A 17,095-nucleotide genomic window follows, 5' to 3' on the forward strand; every position below is an offset into this window, starting at 1 on the left:
TTGCTGTCAATTTAAATCAATTTTACATACTGACATAAGTTATTTCAAAGGAGGATGAAGATTTTTACTAAAACACTTCACGTGAAAAATATTAAAATAGTTGGAACTGCTGAAGGTGCTCTACCTCTACTCAGTCGCAGGTGAATGAATAAGTTATAATCTCTGTTCATTGTAAAGGACCACATCTGGTAGCATACTATTTCAGGCTCTAGGCATTTTCTGCCCGGGTAGACTGATGCCCACATTTTTACCTACTAAAATTTTGAAAATAAATTTCAGAGAGATTAACAAAAACAGTTTAAATAGTATACATTTTGATACATTTATGGCAGGTAAAAAGCTTCAAAAGTAGACCAGAACACTCACCATGGACAACACTTTCAAACAAACTGAAAATCATTAGTCACATTAAATGTATGTTGAGCAGTGCTGAGTGAAATATTAGGAATGATTGATTCTGAATAAGAGAAATTTCTCGTTCGGTGCAGGGCAGCACTACTGTTTGTAAAATTTGCCTGAGGATGCTACACTTTTGGCAAGATGTTAGGTGATAAGATTTCTACAATAATGATATAACAAAGAAACTGGCTAAAATACAGAAAATGTACTAGTCGTATTATGCCTTTGTCTACTTGCAGCAGTTTTTCATGACTTGCAATTATTTCAGGAAAATGTGACCTTGATAAAGGAGATCAATGACTTAAGAAGGGAACTGAAAGTTTCTCGAACCAAAGTCCATGACCTTGAAGCAACATTGCGGCTGAACAGAAAAAACAAACCAGGCAGTCCAGATCTTGGAGGTAAGACTCAGTTTATGTGCAGTTTTATGACATTGTTAAGACAGTTATATGTTGCCTTACATGCTGACAGAGGCACTTATGGGATGTCATAGCCTGGCCTCACAATGACTGACAAGATTAATGTAGACGAAATGTGGTTTTGACCGAGTCTTTATATGTTGTTACAAAGCATTTGGTAATGGTTGGTAAACTAAAGACAGACTTTTAAAATTTTCTTTTACGAACAACATTAAGTGAATGTAAAAAGTGATTACATTGCTAAAAATTCAAATGGCCAAAGGTACTCTTTGTTATTATTCTTTGCAGTTGTGACACTTAACAATTATGGAATAGCTAAAAAAACAAGACTAAAAGAATTAAAAGACAGAGGGAGAAACAGGGACCGGATGAGGAGAGAAAATGCCAGTGGCTGAGAATGGAAAATGAATGTATAGGTTTATATAATGCTTCTGGTTTGTACTGTAATTATTACTGGTAATGTAGATTCATCCCTCTGCCTTCTAGTTTATATGTCTCAAAATGCATATGGATCATTCATTAGAGTCTTACTAGTAATGCAATAAAACAAGTTTTTTTTTCTGTTTACTACTTTTTTATCTTAAAATATTCATTTTCTCAGGATTTGTAGTGAATGGCAGTTTGTTTTCACAGTTTTAAATATTTTATTAAATTATTTATTCATTTGCATTTGTTTACTGGGAAATTCTAACTGGGCCATGACAGGAACCTTTTCAGCAGTGACCCAGGAAGAAAAAGCTCCACATTTAATAAATCTTGCAAGATGTCATACAATGCAATACAATACAAGGCAAAATAACAAATGTCACATCCCACTAAAAAAGAAGAAATAGACCCTGGAAATCATTATATTCCACAACGTTACATTTCAGTTTTACTGTAGCAATGATAAGCTGGAGGTTCTTCAAATGAAAGCAAGAAGACCAAAAGGGAACTACAGACAGAGGACAGATGGAAAGAGTTTAGCAACATTTACCCAGAAGAAGAGTGGGAACAGAATAGTTTGGAATCCAAGAAGACGGGTTCTAAGGCTTGCTTTGAATAATTTTGGATGCATGATTTATTATTGATCTTGTAGGAGAATATTCCTATAATTTATAATACATTTAAGGAAATTTAGGATGAAAGGAAAGACCTGAACATGGTCTACAGAGCTCTCAAAAATGAGGAATTTCTTGCAGCTGGTATGGGAGAGGTAGTTTAAGTAAAACTCCACTGCTTTAAATGAATAAATTACTTAAACTCAGCAAATATTCTTACTGGGAAAATTAAAATTAGTTTGATTAAGGTATGTTACTGTATTTTCAACCAGGGTTGTATAGCATGGTTGATTTTATAGTATCTTTTACATTGTTGGTTAAAAGATTATGATGATCCATATTGTTCAACTAGTAGTCCCAGTTTAGTCCAGTGATTAGGAGGCAAGGAGGACTATACTGATGTCCTTCTATGTCATTGTTTCAGTATCCTAAACAGGTGGGATCTCCTACCCAGGGTAGCCAAATGCTTGGCTAGTATACAAAAGCTTAATGATCTTGTATGTGCTGTACATCACATTTATGCTCCCCACACAGAGCGTAGGGCATGAAAGGTACATACAGACACAGCTACCCAGAACTTCTTGGTTGCCAGTTTGAACACCATTATTGCTTGTTGGTCTGAATGCCTCATTGCTGTACTGAATACTTAGCTACCAGATAAGTGCCTTGTTGGGGATGTTTTTTTTTTTCTTTTCTTGGTCTTGTATTTTATTTTGCTTCCTAGAGTTAATGTCATCCAAGATGGGAAAATGTCACTAGGGGAGGCAAATTCCCCATAAAGATCATCATGAACAGTGTCTTTTTTGTTTGGGTGGTTCCCACAACCATACCTCTTGTAGTGACTGTAAGCCATTTGTGCCTAAGACACTAGGAAACCATTTGTCTTCCTTGGCCATTTATCTTGAAAACCAGTGGCTTAAACAGTTAGCCTAGGGTACCATGGCAGAATCCTTTAAACTTGAGATACTCCCAGTAGGTAAGAAGGATGCCAGGAAGAATCGGCCAGAATCTTTAGCTGTCCAGCCTCTACTGGACGCCCCTCTAGAAGCAGTTAATAGCTCTATAGGTCATTTGGCATCTACATCAGATTCCTCTGCCACAACCCTTTCAGAGGCCTGCATGGATCCATCATTTCACACATCCTCTGAGGCTTTGCAGGTGTCTGCTAAGGATGTCAAGGGGGGAACCTTGATTGATTATCTCAGAGGGTGCTAGAGGGATTCCACAGATATTGGTCAGGGAGGAGGTTCCAGGTTCTCTTATCAAATCTTGCCAAGGGTCGAGACCTCTAGTATTTGTTAGGGCTGATGTCCCTTCCAAGAAAAGACAAAACTGAAGCATGTTTTGGTCCATCACAAGGATCCTCAAATGGAATGCCAAGAATTTACTCAGGGCTTGTTTTCTAACTTGTTGCAAAAGCCTCCTCAAGTGGTTTTGGTAACTGCTCCTCCTTGGATCTCTACCCCTTCTAAATGGCTTAGAGAACTAGATTCCTCAGATGAGGATTCAATGTCTGGTGAGGGGTCTTTGTCCTTTTCTTCACAGATGCCTTCATCTTTGGCTTATGGTTCTGATGAAGAGAAGTCTGTTAGCTCTGAGTCTCCTTTTGAGGACCTATTCTTTGGAAACACACTTGCTAGGATGATAGAATACTTTAAGTGCGATTCCTAAGTGTCTGATATTCAGAGTAGGTATGAGTTGCTTAAGGTGGATACTCCTAAACTATCGGCAGTTCATCTTGTGTTGGTTGCTTTGTTAGATACTTTATTGTTGCTTCCAAGCCTCCTGATTCTCAGCATGCTGTTCCTAAGAAACATGATAGGTTCTATAAGATTCCCGAGGATTGTCAAAGTTTGTTTACATGTCCTTCTGCTGATCCTGCTGTGGTGTCAGTCTCTTCTGACAAACCTTCGAAGCTTTTGCCCTCTTCCAAACTTTTGCCTTCCGATAAGGATAGTAGGGCAATGGAGAGGATTGTTAAGAAAGTTTACACTGCTTCTTCTGCAGTTAATTACCAGACCCACATGACCAGGTATGTGGTGCAGTACTGCAGCGGTAGCATTGTTGCCTCACAGCATGAGGTTCTCTGGTTCGATTCCCGGTTGGGGTGCCTTCTATGCGGAGTCTGTATGTCCTCCCTGTGTTTGTGTGGGTTTCCTTCGGGTGCTCCGGCTTCCTCCCACGTTCAAAGACATGCATCTGGAGCATTTCTCCCCAGGCCTCCACTGAAAATCGGCTTCGTTCCAAGTCGGACTTTTCCGGTTAACAAATGTTAAATAAATAAAAAATAAAATAAAAATGTTTTCTTTTGGGCTGAACCGTATGGCTGGTGGTGTGAACTCAGACTCGCAACCATGTTTCCAAATGGAGATGTTTCTGAACTTACTGCTACTGTGGGTAATTTAACATTTTTGGTTCAACAACTAACTCAACGGGTTGATGAACTTTCGGCAAGTCTTCCTTCTGTAACAACTTTGTATGGGAATTCAGTTCCGCCAGGTCAGCCACAATCCACTTTTAATGCTAGAGCTTCACCATCAAGTAATGTTCCTCAATTGACAATTGACAATAATCCTAATTCCTTGAATTTGAGCTTCCCCTCTTTTAATAACTGGATTTCATGGAGACTGGATTTTTGTATGAGAGATCGACCATTGTTGTCCACTACTCTTAAAGGTAATTTGGATGCATTTGAATACAAACTTACTAAGTTATATAAATTACAACTTGAGAATCCCTATCTTTGTGAATGCAGCACTACTAGCAGAGTTCCCAAAGGTCTCAGGTCCTGGAAGTACCCTCCTTGCTTGATTAAAAACTCTGCCCTACATAAAGAACTTTTAGCCTTGTTTGAGAAGCATGGCTGTGAATATATGGACCTTCTAGTAAAACACAATAACATATTAGCTGATGAATTTATGACCAAGACCAGAACTCTGAATAATGTTATTACCACTGATTTGTTATTTGAACAAAATTGTCTTATTGCTCTATTTTCGCTGCCATTGATAAAATAATAGACAAGATGAAAGAAAAGAAAAGAAAATTAAAAAGTTACAAAGAGATACAAATGAGCACACCCAGAATTTAGCATATCCTAGTCCACCTAATTCACAAGAATGGGGGAGAAAGTACACCAATCCCCCAAATTCATATAATAATGCTATGTGAATAACAGTATGGATCGTCAGTTAATGATTCTAATCCAGTTCCATCTAATCAGTTTTTTTCATCATTCAGAAAGGATAAGTCAAAGGAACTTACACTTGAGTCAAGGGAATCAATGGGATTATCAAAATCAAAATCCACCCACATACTAGAACCAATGGGTGGAATGGAATCGGGATACACCTCAACAACCTCACTAAACCCCTCCCAACAAGAATTCAATGGAAGGAGGAAATAATGGACATTGTGGAGAACAACGTATTAAATTCCTCTCAACAAGAACAAGAATAGGAGAATATTCAGTCATGTTTTTTTGTAAATCTGATATTTGATGTGGTTAACACCACTAGAGTTCCATCTGAATTTTAGTGAACCAATGGAAATTTTAGAAATTTCATTCGCTTCTGCATTGGAACCACTGAGTGAAATGGAAACGAATGATGTTACACCTATGTTACTTCCTCCCTTTTAGCAGGAGCATGAATGGGGGATGGAGACATTGAGTTTGGCAGTGAATGAGGAACGGTTTTTACTTTTTAATATGCCAAGTTCTGTTCAACAAACCATTAAAAGAGAAGGAGAATTCTGTATCAGTAATGAATGTGGAAATGTAGATCAGACTTTGATGCTGTGCTTAGTCTGAAACTCTCTTGGCGATTTCATGATTTACAATTATAGTTCACCAACTCTTGATAGTTCAGTTACTGATCTTTTTTCAAAAGGCCTTACTTTTGTACTGGCACAAAGAGCGAACATGGCAGAGACTTTGATGGATTTGAAGGTTTTTGTTAGGAAGTTGAATTTGTCTCATTTCTTTTCCAAGACCCCTAGTTTTAACATCCTTGCCAAATGTACTGCGGATAATTAGTACTGTAAATCCACCTGTACATTCTATTTTGGCTCTGTTTGATAAGGTTTGTCAACTTGATATAAGACATGCTTTAAGATTTAATTATAGAAAGGGCAATCATAATCTTTCTAAAAGTGACTTTGAATTACTTCATTGGGTTAAAGCATTAAAAGTTAGGTTGATGCAAGCTGATAAAGGTGGAGGTTTAGTGGTGATGGACAAAAATGATTATTTAGAAAGGGTCTATAAGCTTTTATTTGAAGATACTTATAAATCTGTTTTTAGGAATGAGATGAATGTTGCATGTTATAGAATACATTTACAACTAAAGGATATGCTTATTGAACAATGTATTTCTTTGGATGAATATAAATATCTTTATGTAGAGTACTCTGTCATTCCTACTATTTTTGTGCTTCCCAAAATTCCTAAAAGTTTGTCCGATCCTCCTAAGCACCCAATCACTGATGCCCGTAACTCAATCACTGCCCCCTTGCAAAATTTTTAGATTTTAAGTTAAAGTACCTTTTGAAAAGTGAATCCCATTTATATATTGATTGTTGGGATTTTTAAGACATTGTAATAACTTACCTTATGATGACACTTTTATTTTCTTAACCATAGATGTCAAGGATCTCTATTCGGTTATTCCACATGACGTGGGAACTTTGTGGTTTACCGAATATTTATTTAGGAAAGGGATTGTTCAAGAAGACATCAATTTATATGAAGTACTTTTAGAAATTGTGCTGCAGAATAATTATATTATTTTCAAGAACAAATTATTTTTTCAAAAAAGAGGTGTTGCCATGGGGGCTTCTTGCGGGGGTTTGTTTGCTAATGTCCTTATGTTAGAATGGGAACATTGTTATTTACTTAATAATAACTGGTTTGAAGCTTGTGAAATGTATTTAAGATTTTTGGATGACATATTTATTCTTTGGAAGAAGAACAAATAGCTTATTCCTGAATTTATGGAACATATTAAGAGCACCACTTCCTTTATATGTCTTTCTTATAAAATGGGTGAAAGTGCTATCCATTATTTGGATTTCCTTCTTGAAAAGGATGTTGTTCTTAAAGTATACACTTCCAAAATATATAGCAAACCTACCTACTCCAACAAATTTTTACATTTTGATAGTTCCCACCTCCTTAGCCAGAAAACCTCTGTAGTGAAGGGCCAGTTTGTGAGGGCAGCTTGTATGAACACTTTATAATAGAATGTGAAGTTTTGACTACTTTGTTTTTGAGAATGGGTTATCCTGTAGATTTTGTGGCTAACCTCAAGGATTAAGTTGTTATTTTACCCCTATTTTATCTAACTTCACTAAGAAAAATTCCTTTACTGGAATGTCCTCTAAGATGGATATGACAGCTACCTTTTTAGATGTTATTCCACCTTCAGAACAATGTAATACATTGAATTTTAGGAACTCCTTTAATCATGACATTTAGTAGTGATAGTTTTCTTATTAAAAATATCATCATTAAAAATTAGGCCTTATTAAATGATGATAAAATAGTCAAAGAAAAAACTAGGAGAAAAACCTACTTTTATGTATAGAAAAGGTTGTAATTTCAAGAATTAAACTGAACGGTGTTCATTGAACTGTGTACCATCACATAATGTCATGAATAAATGTGGATGTTGTTCCATTTGTAAACATATTTTAGTGGGCAAACTTTTTGACATTAATGAGTTATCTTTTCAGATGTGGGGCAAATACAATTGTAATAGCAGGGGGATTGTATATACTGATTTATGTCAGCAATGTTCAGCGTTTTATATTGGTAAGACTGAGTGAAGATTGAGAGATAGGATCTATGAAGATTTTTATGAAATTCAAAAGAAAAGAAATACTAATGCTTATATTGCCATCTTTCACAATATCAAGAGCATTGCTTTAAGTTTATTGTGGTTAAGTACTTCACAGTAGCAGAGGTGGAGCTTGGACTCTGTTTTTAGACAAACATTAACTGTATTGGATGCTTTATTTTAACTTGGTGGGTTGGGCTGGCATTAATAAATTCTCTCCTATTGGTTGTCTTTTGAGACTAAAATTTTAATGAGATAAAAAAGGTATTTTGTATATTTTTAATACTCATTTAATATTCATGTTATTGAATTGTTTTATATATATATATATATATATATATATATATATATATATACACACACACACACACACACACACACACACACACACACACACACACACACACACACACACACACGTGATTTCAGTGCTATTTATTTGTGTTTGAATTGAGGACTTTTGATCTGAAGAAGTCTCATATTGAATGTTTTTGAGACGAAAGTGCTAGTCCATTAATAAAAGTTTGAGTTCTGTTCCATTAACTTCAGTTTGGCTTTTGTCTTTTAGTTGCCTTGTTAGGTACTTTCATTGCTGCTTCCAAGTCTCCTGATTCTCAGCATCCTGCTTCTAAGAAACATGATAGCTTCTATAAGGTTCCTGAGGATTGTCAGTTTTTATTTAAACGTCTTTCTACTGGTCCTGCTGTGTTATCAAGTCTCTTCTGACAAACCTTCTAAGCTTTTGCCCTCTTCCAAACATTTGCCTTCCAATAAGGATAGTAGGGCAATGGAGAGTATTGTTAAGAAAGTTTACACTGCTTCTTCTGCAGTTAATTAGCAGACCCACATGACCAGGTATGCTATGGCCTTGAATGCTCAGGCTTGTCAAGTTATTTCTGACCTTCCTGATTCTGAAGGCAAATCCTGTGCCTTATCTATTTTAGGTTCTATTCTCAAGTGGCTCGCCACTCTGTTAAGTGTAACTAAGATGCTGCTGATGCCTCTTCCAGGGCTGCAGCTTTTGGGTCGGTCATGAGATGTTATTCTTAGCTTCATCGCTAGCCTCTGCTTGAGGACATTAAGGCCAAGTTGGTAGATGCTTCTTTGGATAATAAACATTGTTTTGGGACTGTTCCTGCTGACATGTTTAAGTGTCTTCAAGAGAAAGGCAAAGCCTTGCAGGACCTTAAACATATTTTTGTATCTCCTATCCCTAAGTTCCAGAAGAATTATCCTTCTAGATCTGCTTTTTTCACAGGCATCCCCAGCAGGCCTCCAAGGGCAGGAAGAGTGAAAGGAAGGCCACCTTTACTAAGGCTTCTCAGATTTCTGTAGCCCAGAAGCCTCCTTTACCTGATAAGCCTGCTTCTGTTTGACAGTTCACACCCACTTTCTTTTAGACCTGGTTCATTTGTCCCTTCAGCTTTCCCTTTGTCTTCCAATTGGCATCTCATCACTTCAGACTCTTGAGTTCTTTCTATAATCTGTCAGTGTTACTTCATGGTATGGAAGTCACTCCCTCCTTTTTCAGGCATTCCACAACCTCCTCTAGAGCAACTTTCTCATTTTCCAGAGGTTCTAGGATCTCTGGTGAACCAAGGAACCATTCAATCTGTCTACCCCCTTCCCAAGTGGGAAAGGGTTCTTATTCTAGGATGTTCCTGGTTCCTCGAAAGGAAGGCACTTTGAGACCTATTCTGGATCTCCTGTGGCTCAACAACTTTTGCAAGGTCCCTTCTTTTTGGATGCGTAGTCTTCAAACCCTGTTTATTCTTTTATTACCCCAGGCATTTCCGGTGTCCTTGCATCTGAAAGATGCTCACCTTTATATTCCTACTCACCCTGGTTTCAGGAAGTTTTTATGTTTCTCTGTGTCTTCCTTTCATTTTCAGTTCTTTGCTTTGCCCTTTGGGCTCTCTACTTTCCTAAGGGTATTCACAAAATGCCTAGCTCCTTTGATTGCTTTTTGCTGCCTCAAGACATTCAGATTTTTCCTTATCTATATGACCTGTTGCTTCAGGTGCCTTCTCCCAGCTGCCTGTTACAAGATTTGGAGTTCACCATCTTTCTTCTTCAAAGTCTGGGGTTTACAATCAACTTCCAAAAGTCTGTCCCGACTCCCTGTCAGGATCATGTGTATCTGGAATACAGAATTCAAACAGTGCCAATGTTGGCCTCTCTTCCACTCCCAAAGTTTTGCCATTGACAGCCTATTTTCAGTTTCTTCTTCCTCTGACTGCCATGCCAGCCAGAGAGTTTCTTCAGGCCCTGGGATTCATGACCTCGTCTATTCCAATGCTTCATCCTGCCAGACTGCATATGCAGAAGCTTCAATGATACCTCCAGTCAGTTTGACTGCAGCATTGTCACCCTCTAGATATCAGTGTACCTCTCCTTCCCTGTCTAAAGAAGGAATTTGAGTAGTCGATTCAACAGTTTTCTCTCAACCCGGGCTGACCTTTTCTGCCTCCAGTCCCTTCTTAAGAACTGCTTGCCAATACCTCAGACATGGGGTGGGAGGCTTCTTTTGTTCATCTGAAAGTTCAGGGTTTCTGGCCTTCCCATCAGAAGTCAAACTGTATCAACATCAAAGAGATGAGAGCTCTGGTTCTGGCCCTTAAGCTTTTCACCCCATGTTGTCTCCAGGCCCCTTGAAGGTGTACACAGACAACAGTATAGTGAAGTTGTGTGTCAATGAGCAGGGAGACACAAAATCTTACCTCCTCTGCAGGATGGCTCTTCAGGCTTGGGAGGTGGCTCTCAGTTATCAGTTAACTCTTCAGGCAGTATACATTCCTTCAGAGAACAATCTAGTGGCAGACTCTCTGAGCAGATCCAAAACACAGGCTCATGAATAGATGCTTTACAGAGACATGGATCTGGGCATTATCCATCAGTGGGGTATTCCTCAGGTAGATCTTTTTGCCTCCCCTCTGAACAGATAGCTTCCTCTCTTCTGTTCCAGAGTGCCATACCATTTGGTATGGAAGATGGATGCCCTTTCTTTTCCTTGGAAAGGTATGTTTCTTTATGTTTTCTCTCCTCTTCCTCTGCTTCTAAGAGTCCTGCAGAAGATTCATCTGGACTCACCAGAAATCTTGGTAGTAACTCTCTTTTGGCCAGGATAGCACTGGTTCCCACTCTTAATGCATCTGGCCAGGTGCAGTCATCACAAGTTACCTCACCGGTTGGATCTCCTCACACAGGACAAGTTGGTCTGTCATCCATCCTCACTTGTCCACTCTTCAGCTGACACTGTGAGTGATAGGGTATTGATACCTTACAGGCACCACTTTTCTGAAGACATGCTTAGGGTTTTACAGGAGGCAAAGGAACCCTCAACCAGAAAATCTTATATATGCCCAAATGGAAAAGATTTTCTGTCTTGTGCCATGCTCATAACCAGGACCCTTTTTCAGTGGGGGTTCCTCTGGTCCTCTCTTATTTGTATGAGTTGCTCCATTCTGGCCTGGCCTATTCTTCTGTGAAGGCTTATTTGTCAGCCATTTCTACTTGTCTGCCCTTGAATCCTCTTTTGACTTCTCGTTTTGAGGCCAAACAATTTCTTAAGGGCATCTTGCTTATTAGGCCTCCAAAGAAATCCTTGGGACTTTAATTTTGTTTTGGAAAAATTGACTCAGGCTCCTTTTCAGCCTGCAGATTCTGCTTCTTTGCAGCATTGTACCTGGAAGACTGTTTTATTGCTGGGTCTTACTTCTGCTTGGAGGGTTTCTGAGCTCCAGGACCTTATGGCTATTCCTCATTTTTGTTAGTAAATGAGTTGTCCTTGAATTAGTCGGTACAACTCCCTTCCTTTTTCAATTCTACTTAGTCTGATAATGAGAAATTCCTGCATACCTTTGATTTGCAAACACAGCTCAGGCACTATTTGAATAAAACTAAGGTTATTCGTAAGTCTGATCAGCTTTTATGTTTCATTTTGTCCCAGAACATTGGGTTTGGCTGTTTCTAAGCAAATAATCTCTTCTTGAATATCTAAAGCCATTTCCTTTTGTAATACTTTTAATGGCAAATCTCTGCCTGCTTCTGTTAGAGCTCATTCCACTAGGGCTGTTCACTTTTTGAGTGCTTTCTTTAAGGGGTTGGACTATTACTTGGTCTTCAGTGTACACCTTTACCAAGCATTATAAGTTGGATATGGTTTCTAGGGCCAGAGCAGGTTTTGCTGAAGCTGTTTTATGTGGGTTTGTTGAGGGCTGTTCTCAGCCTTCCACCTCCCATTCTATTTTTTGTACCTTTTTACTCTCCCTTCTGTTTAGGATACTGCAACATTGATATAGAAGGACATAGTACAGTTAAGTAAAATTTTACCATAACAGCAGATGTCCTTCTCTTCACTGTTGCAGTATTCACTCCCTCCATCCAACCCCCTCTTGTATGTTCTTTTATTTTTGTTTGTTTTAGATTCCCTTCTGACTGAGGGTTTCCCCTTTTTCTTCTGCATTTATTTCCTTCTGGATGTACGTGGACTACTTTGACCTATGGAAACTGTTCTCTTCTGGGGCACTTCAGTTCTTGGTATTTGCATCCGTACATCCCATTTATGCCCTATGTTCTATGCAAGGAGCACAACTGTGACATACGGCGCATACAAGATCATTAGGCTTTTGTATACTGGCTGAGCATCGAGCCGCCCTGGCCAAGAGTTCCCTTCTGTTTAGGATAGACCCCCAAATTAAGGAGAAATCAGTGGAACAGAAAGCATCTAATTAGTTGACATATGAAAATAATTTGGAGCCTCCCATAGGAAACCAGTACAAAGGTTCAGTTGGAGCTATACAGCAAGGGAAAGAACAAGTAACTGTGGCAACTCTGGCACAATATTGGGGAGTGATAGGCCAGTGATTTCCAATATGAAAGAGCAACAGATGACACAGGGTGAAACTGAAGAGAATGTGGCACAGGAAGAAGCTCTGAAACTTTCTACTGAATGCCCTGAGGAAATGGAGAATGAAAAATGTGCCCTCAGTTTAGAAGAAAATGACTTAAGAGAAGAGCTGCTTGATTTAATAGAGATGGATAGACATATTAAGATGAATGAAAGAAATAGTCTGCAGAAGGTCAATAAAACCCAAAAAATCAGAAGTCTGATAAAACAAATGAACACAGTAATTAGGACTGCCCATAGAGATTTCTGCAACATAACAGAAGTAAATAGCATGCATTACTGTGCAGCTAAATTAATAGCAGATAAAGTCCTACCACAAGAACACAGAGTAGTAAGGGAAAGGATGGGGAGAAATCGAATGCCATCATGGAACTCTCAAATAGAGAAAAATATAAAGTAATTAAAACAGGAAGTGCCACTGTTAGAAGAGTATAGAAGGGGGAACAGATCAACAAAAATACTCAGAAAGATAGATGTGATAAAAGCAATGCGCAGTATTATAAAAAATCAGGATTTATCATGTACTATTGCAAATAATAAACTAAAAATTTCAGCACAGGCAGAAAAACTTAGAAGATACATGGATAAATATAAAGAAAAAGTACAAAATAAGAAATATATTGATGACCCAAAAAACATTTTATAGAGAATTAAGAAACAAGGTAAAAGGAATTGAAAGACCACCAGAAAAAGAAATAGATACATTTTGGAGAAGTATTTATGAAGATCCTGTGGAACATAACAAAGATGCTAAATCAATAAAGGAAGTAAAAGAAAGAATAAGAAATTCAAATGTACAGGATATGAAATGGAATGAAGTAACGACCAGAGAGAAAGTTAAGAAAAGCCTCTAATTGGAAAATCCCAGTCCCAGATGCAGTACCTCACTTCTGGCTAAAAGTATTAACATCTTTGCATGAAGCTTTAGCCATGAGTAAGAACTATTTATATGTGCACTCCGAACAGACACTAGCCTGGCTAAAAACAGGAAAAACAATGGTCCTACTTAAGAGTGAACCTGCAAGCTACCTTAAAAACTATAAACCAGTAACTTGCCTTCCAATGACGTATAAACTATACACTGAAATTGATGCTGGCATAGTTTATAGTCATTTAGAAGAAAATTCAATTATGGCAATAGAACAAAATGGTAATACAAGAAAGTCATATGGAAAAAAGGATCATATGTTGTTAAATAAAGTCATAGTGCAGAATTGTAAAAAGGGGAAGAATCAAAGTATGGCATGGATAGACTACAAAAAAGTATTTAACAGTATCCCACATTCGTGGATAAAAGAGTGCTTACAAATGTATAAGATACACCCTACACTGATAAACGCCATCACAGCAACCATCAAACAGTAGCAAGCAACTTTGCAGTTAAGCCATGATAAAGGACAAATTATTATTCCAGGGATAGAAATCCAAAGGGGGATATTCCAGGGTGACTCTCTTAACACTGCTCTTTTGCCTTGCCCTTAACCCATTAAGCTGTCTATTTAATAGAGTAGATCATGGCTATAACTTGGCTCCCAGAAAGCAACAAAGTGTAGACTGCCTCATCTTCTCTTTGTTGATGATTTAAAACTGTATATCTCATCAGATGAGGAACTGAAAGCATAACTGCAAATAGTCAAAACTTTTTCAGATGAATGTCATTTGGTCTTGATAAATGTGAAAAAGCAACCTTTAAAGCAAGAAAGATGTAGCACCAAGAAAACATCAGTTTGGGACAAGAATGTGATGTAAAAGAACTTGAGCAAGAGGGAGTATATAAATATTTGGGAACTGATGAAGGATCAACAATAAAACATGAACAAATGTGAATAAAACTCAGTAAGGAATATTTTAGAAGACTTAAATTAATCCTGAAAACAGTGTTGACATCTAGGAACAAAGTTCAAGCTATAAACTACTTTGCTCTTCATGTCCTAACTTACAGTTTTGGAGTGATTGACTAGCCCCAAAAGGTGTTGTATAAATTAGACAGGAAAACAAGAAGGATGTTTCATGCTCATCAAATGATTTATAAAAATCAGTGTATACCAAGATTACAAATTGCCTGTTCCGAAGAAGGTATGGGCTCCTTTGAAATTTATTACATATATAGATCTGCAATCGTGGGACTGCATATGTATCTGCTGATCTCACAAGACCCAAACATAGTGGAAGTTTTGTAACATAAGGAGATTAAATTTAAGGTGACTTCCCTGCTTAGTCTAGCAGAAGCATATTGGTATCAAGCAAGAATGGAAATCAGACCAAAAGTAGATAAAAATTAGGCAGCAACTGAATGTGTCAAAAAACAAAAAGATATATATAAGGTGAAGGATTAGATGAGAAGGCAAGAAATGTGGAAAATGCATAAATATAGTTGCAAGTATAGATAACTCCTGGAGCAACCTCATGTTGATCAGGACTGAATGCAGGAATGGTTAAGGAGAGGTGAATTCAAACCAAAAGATGAAAGGTTAATACTGCCTGCCCAGGATAGTAGACTATGTACACGTTGGTTTAAAAAGTCCATTGAATATGTGAGAGAAACAGCCAAATGTAAGTTTTGTAAAGCATAATTGGAAACAATTGCACACCTTGTTGCTGGTTGTGACATAGTAATGGCAGAAGGAATGTACACGGAAAGGTATAATAATGTGGCAAGACTGTTGCACTGGGGATTGTGTAAACATTATAATACTGAAGTAGATGAAAAACACTGGAAACGTGAGCCACAAAGCATCATAGAAAATGATGAAGTCTACATCACATGGGACCACCCATTACCAACAGTTCAAAAGATAGATGCTAGAAAACCAGATGTAGTGGTCCATGAAAGGAACACAAAAGTAGCATTGATCATTGAAATCGCTACAGCATCATAAAATATCAGGATTTGCAGACAGAAATTAGAGCAATGTGGAAGAAAGATACCCAGAGAGTTTCAATAGTAGTAAGAGCAACTGGTCTTATAAAAAAGAATTTACAATCATATTTAGATATGTTACCGAAACATGTAACTCCATACGAACTGCAGAAGGAGTCATTACTGAGCTCATTGTGGGTGTTGCGAAGAGCACTTCTGGCTGACATCAAAGATTGAAACAATACTAATTTCATGAACTTCAGTCATACTTTGACTTAGGAATGGGGTCCATTCCCGTCATGGTATTAGAAACCAAAAAGATTTGGAGAAATTAAGAGTGACTGGGGATTAACCTATACATCACTAGATGGGTAGCCAACTGGCTCACCAACAGAATGCATACTGTCAAAGTTGGGGATTCCAACTCTACCTGTAGGTCAGTTACCAGTGGCGTATCACATGGATCTGTGCTGGGCCATCTACTGTTTGGAATCTGTTTTTCAGAAATCCAGGCAAAAATAGATGGCTTGTGGCTTACCAAGTTTGCTGATGATTGCAAACTGGGTGAAATCATTGAATCCCTAAACAATATTAACATATTGCAAAAGGGGCTAACACAGACAAAAGATTGGTGCCAAAGCCACAGACTAAAACTAAACACAAAAAAGTACATTATTATCCCCTTTGGCAAAGGGGAAGTCTTTGCAAATTACAATATTGACAGCACCCCCATAAGCTGAAACCCAGTGGTGTGAGATTTGGGAACACAGGTTGAAAGCAATCTAAACTTCGATCACCATGTGTCCATAGTGGTAAGGAAAGCCTTCTATATTGCACATCTCATAAATAAAGAGATCACATTCAAGACTAAGGATATTATAATTCCTCTGTACTCGATCCTCATCAGACCACTAATAAAGTACAGTGCTCCTTTTAGCATGTACCTAACCAGACCCCTGCAGCAACTGGAGAGACCACAGAAGCTTCTCACCAAGAAAATTCAGGAACTCCAAAACATGACCTACAAGGAAAAACTGAAAGCCTTGTCACTGTACTCTGAATCCTGTAGGCTGCTGAGAGGCGACTTATGCCTGGCCTACAGAGCAGTCTCATACCTGCCCTCATGGAAATGCTACACATCCACAAATCAAATGAGACAAGAGTCATTCCTTCAGGGATCGCAACCTAGCCTGTGGCATTAACAGAACATTCTGGAGATACAGATATATATCCCAGAGATTGCTGCTCCTCTGGAATAAACTCTTAATTCACGTGAAACAGAGCTCCTCAATGACCCTATTCAGGCACAACCTAGATAACTGGATGAGAGACTGTAAATTCACCCTGGGGGTGGCACCTATGCCCCTCATGGACAGGGACAGTTGGTGCTGATCATAGACTCACTCTGCAAGTGATGATCTAACCAAGGTCAATTAGGAACACAGGTATAACATGACTAGGTTTGTAAACGCCCTGTGGCCATTAGAGTAGTAACCTCCTATGAACACATTCAAATGGTAACTGAAATGAATTCCAATTCATCTGCAGTACATTGTTGGCATTTGAAAGGAAACGGAGCACCAGTACAAACTGACAGAGACACAGGCAGAAGATGTAGGCTTTGCCCAGCA

General features: G+C 38.2%; 1 protein-coding gene across 1 annotated transcript in view; it reads left to right on the top strand.

Moving 5' to 3' along the window:
- Nucleotides 1–17,095, top strand: part of CFAP57 (cilia and flagella associated protein 57) — a 1,240,893-nt gene that overhangs the window by 1,138,105 nt on the left and 85,693 nt on the right. Inside the window, exon 22 of the mRNA XM_044085374.1 lies at nt 668–800. Within this exon, the coding sequence (XP_043941309.1) occupies nt 668–800 (133 nt within the window). The remainder of the gene's footprint in view (nt 1–667; nt 801–17,095) is intronic.

This window comes from Protopterus annectens, chromosome 10.part0, assembly GCF_019279795.1.
Source record: "Protopterus annectens isolate FY-2018-M chromosome 10.part0, PAN1.0, whole genome shotgun sequence".
Taxonomy (NCBI): domain Eukaryota; kingdom Metazoa; phylum Chordata; order Ceratodontiformes; family Protopteridae; genus Protopterus; species Protopterus annectens.